The sequence below is a fragment of the Podarcis bocagei genome, assembly GCF_964188305.1.
Source record: "Podarcis bocagei genome assembly, chromosome: Z".
Lineage (NCBI taxonomy): Eukaryota > Metazoa > Chordata > Lepidosauria > Squamata > Lacertidae > Podarcis > Podarcis bocagei.
The window spans coordinates 8,948,361-8,956,661 of record NC_138140.1 but is presented as its reverse complement, the minus strand read 5'-3'; the positions used below and the strand labels follow the sequence as shown (position 1 = coordinate 8,956,661).

Here is an 8,301-nt window from a genome sequence, read left to right as displayed (position 1 = left end):
GAGTGGTTAGACCAGAGGCAGTTAAGGACATAAGAACCCTCCTGGATCAGGCCAATAGCCCATCTAGTCCAGCATCCTGCCCTCCCAGTGGCCAACCAGAAGCCTGTGGGAAGCCCACAAGCAAGACATGAGTGCAATTCTGCTCTCCTGCAATTTCCTGCAACTTGCATTCAGAGGCATACTGCCCCCAACGGTGGAGGCAAAACATGGCCATCATTGCTAGTAGCTGTTGATAGCTTTGTCTTCCATGACTTTGTCTAATCCTCTTGTAAAGCTGTTATGTATTGATGTTCTCACTCTGGCCACCAGGGGGTATGGTGCATATTGTTTTCACTCAGGTACAGTGGTGCCTCGCAAGACGAAATTAATTCGTTCCGCAAGTCTCTTCGTCTTGCGAGCTTTTCGTCTTGCGATGCACGGTTTCCCATAGGAATGCATTGAAAATCAATTAATGCGTTCCTAGGGAAACCGCCTTCAGACCAGGTCCGGGGACAGTCTGTCCCCGGACCTCTTCTGAAGGCTGGGGGGGGGGGACAAGGGCTTTTCTTCCCACCCCCAGCATTTTAAAAAACCCCGGGACAGCGGAGGACTTCTCCGCTGTCCGGGGCGATTTAAAAGCCCCTGGGAAGGCAGGCAGGGGGGACAAAGACTTTCGCCCCCCGCCCGCCTTCAGAAGGTGTTCCCGCCCCGCCGCCCGGCTTCGGAGCAGCATTCCGAAGCCCGGCGGCGGGGGCAGGTGTTCCCGCCCCGCCGCCCGGCTTCGGAGCAGCGTTCCGAAGCCCGGCGGCGGCGGGAGGAGGCGTTCCCGCCCCACCGCCCGGCTTCGGAGGAGGTCCGAGGACAGTGGGGAAGACGCGCTGCGCTTCCCCGCTGTCCCGGATATTTCCCTATGGGCTGTCGTCTTGCGAAGCAAGCCCATAGGGAAATTCGTCTTGCGAAGCGCCTCCAAAACGGAAAACCCTTTCGTCTAGCGGGTTTTCCATCTTGCGAGGCGTTCGTCTTGTGAGGTACCACTGTACAGGTAAGTTAATTTAGGTGGGAAACCCTGGGCTGTTGTTGTTACCATGTTGACAGCCGGCTGCCTATAAAAGCAGGACTGCTGAGCTGTTTGCTGTTCAGTTCAGTTCCAGCTTACTTATAAAGAACTACTTGGAGAAATCTCTGGGTCGTCTGCTATGTCCATGCACTACAGTGGTACCTCGGGTTACAGACGCTTCAGGTTACAGCCATCCAAGTTGACAGCCATCACTGCCTCCTGGGGGAATGTATTGCTACATGCTGCGTAAAGCTCATTCTTTAATCTGTATGGAATGTTCCACCATTCATCTTCAGTGGATGTCTATGATGAAGCTGACTGCTGGAAGGTTCAGGACAGATAAAGACAGCTGATGTGGTGCCCTCCTGATGCTGTTGGACTCCCATCAGATCCAGGAAGCATGGCCAATGTTAAGGGATGAGCAACATTCCTCATGGTCCAGCAACATCTGGAGGGCCACAGGTCCCTGACCCATGAAATAATCAGGGCATGGCTGAAGTGTGGATTCTTCTCCTGGATGACTTACTGCAAGGTTGAAGGCCTGCAAGAGGTCTTGCTAGCTTTAGACACCACCCAGTGGGAGCCTTCCTTTGTCCCAAAATCCGTTATGGCTGCACCACCTGCTTCATCTGGGGGTGAGTAATGTCTGTCCACATGCAGCTGTTCCAAGCTCAGAGCCTCTGGCAAAGATTTGAAGCTGTTGTAGCTGTGGGACAAGAGACCATAGGTTAAGCTTGGGTCTGTCAGCCTTCTGAAACCAGATGAACTGACACTGAATATTAGTCGCTGCCAGTCCTACTAAGAGTAGGCCCATTTGAATTGATGGACATGATTAACTTAGGCACATTCACTTCAATGGGTCTACTCTGAGTAGAACTTCACGGGAAGCAACCCAATATATCAACCAAACATTCAAAGTAGAGATATAGGTTTCATCTGCACTATACATTTAAAGCAGCAGCTTACCACTTTAAACAGTCATGGCTCCTGCCAAAGAATCTTGGGAGCTGTAGTTTGTTAAGGGGGCAGAGAGGTCTAAGGAGACCTCTGTTCCCCCTCACAGTACTACAGTTCTCAGAGTAGTTTAACAATCAATTCCCCTTTCCAGAAACTCTGGGAACTGTAGCTCTGAGGGGACCGGGAGTCTTCAAAGGACTTTAAGCACAAACTACAATTCCCAGGATTCTTTGCAGAAGGGCACAGTTATTGGGAGGGGCATAATACTACTTTAAAAGTACAGTGGTACCTTGGGTTACATACGCTTCAGGTTACAGACTCCGCTAACCCAGAAATATTACCTCGGGTTAAGAACTTTGCTTCAGGATGAGAACAGAAATCGTACAGCAGTGGCAGGGGGAGGCCCCATTAGCTAAAATGGTGCTTCAGGTTAAGAACAGTTTCAGGTTAAGAATAGACCTCCAGAACGAATTGTTCTTAACCCGAGGTACCACTGTATAGCAAAAATGGGGTCCTAGAGAAGAAAACATCACAGCTCTGATCAGTTTGTTCAGAAATCCAAAGGGATACATGGTGTTATGTACTGAAGTTCCCACCCTGGCCACCAGGGGGATTGTGTATATAGTTTTCACTCAGGTCCATATAAGTTAATTTAGGCTGGAAACCCTGGGCTGTTGTTGTTACAATGTTGACAGCCGGCTGCCTATAAAAGCAGGCCGGCTGAGCTGTTTGCTGTTCAGTTCAGTTCCAGCTTACTTATAAAGAACTACTTGGAGAAATCTCTGTGTTGTCTGCTATGCCCACCCACTACTTAATAGATTTTACAGAGCTAAAACAACCATGCTAGAACAGCAGCATGATGCAGAGATCATTTTTATTTGAAGAGTGAAAAGGCTGCAAATCTTTAAAAGATTATCGAAGGATAATAATTCTCCGACATCAAAAAGACATTCACCCCATATACACAAAACTCATACACTTACTGGTCCAGGAGGTGATCAAAGTCCTTTTCCACCTGGGCTTGCATGTGCCGGAGTGGTTCCGGAAGGCTGCTTTCTCCCTCTTCTCCAGTCTCATCACTGATGGAGTTCACTTCCAAGTCCAGCTGGGCTTGGCTGCGGTCATTCGTGGGGAAGGGGGTCTGAGGAGCAGAGTGTCAAGGCATGAGCAAGGCCCAAATGAAAGCAAAGCCACCACCCCCCTCCAAAAGAATTTGGCAATTGGTATAAAATGTTGAACAATTTAAATCACTGTCAGTCTAGAACAGAGGTTGGTGACCTTTATGGAGGACTAGTGGGTACATTTTGAATTTTGAGAAAGTGCTGTGGGCGCCAGTCACAAGATGGTTGCCATGGAAGCATGGCCTACTGCATGGCCTGACGCAGGGACAACCTGTTATGTATTGAAGTTCTCACCCTGGCCACCAGGGGGTATTGTGTATATAGTTTTCACTCAGGTGCATCTAAGTTAATTTAGGCGGGAAACCTTGGGCTGTTGCTGTTATACTGTTGACAGCTGGCTGCCTATAAAAGCAGGCTGGCTGAGCTGTTTGCTGTTCAGTTCAGTTCCAGCTTACTTATAAAGAACTACTTGGAGAAATCTCTGGGTCGTCTGCTATGTCCACCCACTACTTAATACAACCCTTCCCTTTTTAGTACCTGAGGTGAAACAGGGAGGTGCCCCCCCATACTGCCACCGCTCTTCCCCACTCCTACCAAAATCTCCCTTTCCTGGGTTGCATGGTGGTGCCCATAAAGCAGCAGCAGACATGGCAGCTTCTGGTGAGATCTTGAGAAATCTTGCTGGAAAAGCCAACACTGCTTCTTCACCAGTGGTGGAGGCAGTATGATGGGCGGGGCACTTGTGGGGGTGCTGTTTCTTGGGCACAGAAGCCAACTCCTAGTGGCTAAGGTCCCTTAGACCCCATTCCACAATAAAAGATTTGAAAGGGCTGCCCCCCACAAGTTGATGAGCACTGCCATTCAAATGGTGTGTTTGCAACACGTCTTGTGATCAATATGTGAAGCAGGGCTTATCTGGGCCTTTCCAATATTTTATGCAAGTTGGAATCCCTGTATTTGGGCTTCCACATCTGAGGCAGCTTCCTCAGTCTGAGGCAGCTTCCTCAGCCTGCCTCATGTGTCATCTGGCCCTGGCCTAGAGAGAGCATCCCACAGGCGAGATAGCAGATACAAGCCATTTCATGCTTTGTAATATATGTAGCCTTGTAAAGGGCTCCAGAGTAATACCAATAAATCCACGGTATAAAAAAACTTTCAGATTGGTGCACAAAGAAACCTTTAAACACACTCCTGTATCTCAAATATTACTTTGGCTTTAATTGTGATGTTTAGCTTATTTTTTAGTTGTTGCCTTGTTAACAGTGTTTTATAGACTAATTGCTTCACTGATGATTTGTTAATTATTCCATATGATTTATGCTGTGTTTGTGATGTTCTATTATGTCCTATCATGTTATTGCTCTATTGCTTGTAATCCACTTTGAGATACTTCTGAATGAAAAGCAGCATAGAAATATAATCAAATCAATCTATCTATCAAAATATCCTTTAGATATGCCATTCCTTGCTTGGGAAAACCTTGAAGTAATTGCATGTGACCTTAGGGTATGGAGTGCAGACTGCCGGGACTGGAGCTTGAAGAGATGGAGTCGGCGACCTCATCTGCGATTCGGATGCCTGAGCTGGAAAACGGGCAGGAGATGAATCAGGTGCCTCAATACTGCTCTGTGCAACTGGCTGGTCCCACATTGCCTGGTCAATCCTTTCCTTCAGCTCCTCCAAGCGCATCTCCAGTTGGAATATCTGTCCTTCCACTGCTCTGGAAAGTGTTAAAATGAGTTAGCAAAGATGAGAGAAGCTAGAACAGCAATATAGCTCAGAGAACAGGAGTACAGAAGTCAGGCTATTGCTCTATAATGCTTAGTACTTCCTGTATCACAGGTAGGGAAAGTGACGCTCTCCGGGTGTTGTTGGACTACAACTCCCATCTACCCCATGCAGTAGCATGGCCAGTGTTCAAAAATGATGGGGCTTGTAGTCCAACAACCAACTCTGGGTGATGCTGCCTTGGCTACCCCTGCTCTAAATTGACTGGCAACAGCTCCCAAGGGGTCTCATCCAAAAGTCTGTCAGCACACTGTCTCATCCTCATATTTAGTTCCCACTTTTCCTACCAACCCAGGACTGTATGAAGAGGACCTCAGGTTCAACCCCCAGTATCTCCAGGTAGAGCTGGGAGAGACTCCATGCCTGAAATCCTTGCTCAATCAACTTGTGCAATACAATGGTACCTTGGATCTCAAACTTAAACCGTTCCGGAAGTCTGTTCCAAAACCAAAACATTCCAAAACCAAGACATGCTTTCCCATAGAAAGTAATGCAAAATGGATTACAGTGGTACCTCGGGTTAAGAACTTAATTCGTTCTGGAGGTCTGTTCTTAACCTGTAATTGTTCTTAACCTGCAGTACCACTTTAGCTAATGGGTCCTCCCACTGCCGCCATGCTGCTACCGCACGATTTCTGTTCTCATCCTGAAACAAAGTTCTTAACTCGAGGTACTATTTCTGGGTTAGCAGAGTCTGTAACCTGAAGCGTCTGTAACCTGAGGTACCACTGTAATCTGTTCCAGACTTTTAAAAACAACCCCTAAAACAGCAATTTAACATGAATTTTACTATCTAACGATACGATTCACCCATGAAATGAAAGCAATAATCAATGTACTGTACTATAAAATAAATAAGACAGTATTGTAGATATATATAAAGAATCTTACCTGCACTGATTATAGTTATTGTTTGAACGGGGGGGGGGGGCTTTTATCCATTTCCACAGTCACACAATCAATCAGTCAGTAGCTGAACTGGGTTCCACATAGTCACAAAAACAAATTAAAAGCCTCAAAAATAAAAACGCAAAATAAATAGCAAAAACAAAAGCGCCAAACTTAATCCGTTCCAGAAGTCCGTTTGACTTCCAAAATGTCCAAAAACCAAGGCGCAGCTTCTGATTGGTGCAGGCGCCTTGGAAACAATAGCTGACAGCTGCATCGGATGTTCGGCTTCCGAAAAATGTTCGAAAACCGGAACACTTACTTCTGGTTTTTCGGCATTTGAGAACCAAGGCGTTTGAGAACCAAGGTACCACTTTATATACATACCGATCAGAATCAAAGTCTCCTAGCGCCCCTGCAGGTTCTTGATGGTTCTGCAACTGCCTGTATTCATCTCGAGCCTGTAGATATGTCTGCTCCAAGGCATCCTTGGCTTCCTTTAGTCTTGAGAACCCCTACAATGGAAAGCAAGGTTGAAAGAAGCAGGGGATTTTGAGTGACTTGTTGACTCCCGAGTACCACAGCTGTGTTGACTCTAACTGTATCCTTATGATGGGAAATGGCACTCTAGCAATGCAGCAATATGGATACGTTTCTACTTTCATTGATAATGGAACCAACAAAAATCACCTGGTAGTAAATTATTTCAGGCATTCTCCCAGGATGAAGCTTTCAGACAGATGTTGCCCTCCTGAAAGACACCCTGAAAGCTACACTTCCCAAAGTTTCCTGCAAAGTGGGATTGTTAAACCACTCTTGAAGGTGTAGCTTTGTGAGGGAAATAGGGGTTTGCTAACAGCTCTCAGCACCCTGGAAATTTATTTATTTACATCACCACCACCACCACTCATGTACCACCCTTCATCTGAAAATCACAGGGCGGTTTACAATACATAAACACATTTTAGACAGTAATTTATTGTTATTGTCTAGCACAGGGGTTGTCAACCTGGTCCCTACTGCCCACTAGAGGGCGTTTCAGGATTATAGGTGGGCAGTAGTGGGTTCTACGACACAAGCTGAATCCTCCTTCTATCAAGCACTGGTGGAAGGTAAGGAAATTTTACCATCAAGAAAGATGCATTAGTGGGCAGTAGGTATAAAAAGGCTGGCTACCCTCGTCTAGCAGGTATCTTTCTAACTGAGAGGTTTGCATCGCAAAACCATTCCTCTTATTCAATTCGAATGCCTCATTAAGCTGATCATATTGCAAGCAACTTGTTACCATTTCTGCAATTTCAAGGTGAAGAAGATGGGTGTAGGCATGAACTGAATGTCTTAAATAATCATATTTTTTTTTATGTAAGCGGCAGATAGAAAATCAGAAGTTTTTAAAATCTTTCTCTAATTTTTATTTTTATTTTGTTTGTTTGTCTTCTTTATTTTATTGATCTCTCTCTCTCTCTCTCTCTCTCTCTCTCTCTCTCTCTCTCTCCTTTCTTCTTATTGTTCCTTTTCTTTCTTTTGTTGGTTCTCTTTGAAGTCCCATGTCAGGGACTTTTATTAAGGTCCATAGACTGTAAACTCATGGGGGTGGTAAATGGTTGTTGGAGGACCCTGGGTGAGAAACAGGGAAATGTCGGGGGGGCCACCAGGTGGCGCGTTGGAAGATGGCCGACAATAACATCTCTCTGACCCATACGAGGTACTAAGGGGCTGCTATGGGAAGTATGCAGTCTTCCTAAGCCCCCCCCCCCCCAGGATGCGGGGGGAAACTGTCCTGCCAGCGGTGTTCACAATGCACCCCCTGAAACGAGTGATGGGGGTGCCGAACACTTGGCACAGGCCCTCGGTGAAGGCAGATCTTCCTGACGCCGATTCCAATCAGCGCGTGCTGGTTGCTGCAGCTTGGAATTATAATTGGAAACATACGTTTGGAAATGAAGCTGAAAGCACATACATCAAGTAAAGCTCGACTGATAAGACTGCTGATTAATGGATCTCTGCAACCAGGAGTGACGGACGGATAAGTAAATCTTCTCATGAATTACCATAAGGAGACTGTATGTTTGGAACTAAGGGGGGGTGGAGGAAAAAACTCTTTTTTTCTCTGCATGATGTGACATTAATAACCCTTCACCCCAGATAGAAACAAGATCGTCGTGTTTCTATGAATCACAGGCAGGATTTTAAGAACTATGTGGGACGGAGTATAACAGGAAAGAAGACTGGAGAACGGTGAGAAAAGAGGAAAATTTCTATGACGCAGTTAAAAAATGGCGTCTCGCCATGACAGGTTTGCCGGAGGAAGAAGGACTAGGGGAGGAGAATCAGGATTGTTTGAATGAGAAGGAATGCTGGAATGTAAGTTTGACCTGACAGAGCCCCCAGACTCATTTGATTTATTCAGTAAGCCTGAGAAAAATAAAGGACAGATCGGAGATTAATTTTGTTTATGGAAGCGTTGCACAGAGGCTGTCCCTGATCGATGTGATTTTTGGAAGAGTACAA

General features: G+C 46.2%; 1 protein-coding gene across 4 annotated transcripts in view; it reads right to left on the bottom strand.

Moving 5' to 3' along the window:
* The window catches only part of AKNA (AT-hook transcription factor), a 70,012-nt gene that overhangs the window by 19,870 nt on the left and 41,841 nt on the right, over window positions 1-8,301 (bottom strand). For all 4 annotated transcript variants that reach the window (XM_081179636.1, XM_081179633.1, XM_081179634.1 and 1 more), the window contains exons 8-11: window positions 6,178-6,305; window positions 4,615-4,834; window positions 2,977-3,134; window positions 1,563-1,742 (exon numbers count right to left, since the gene is read on the bottom strand). In XM_081179636.1, coding sequence (XP_081035762.1) covers window positions 1,563-1,742; window positions 2,977-3,134; window positions 4,615-4,834; window positions 6,178-6,305 — 686 coding nt within the window. The remainder of the gene's footprint in view (window positions 1-1,562; window positions 1,743-2,976; window positions 3,135-4,614; window positions 4,835-6,177; window positions 6,306-8,301) is intronic.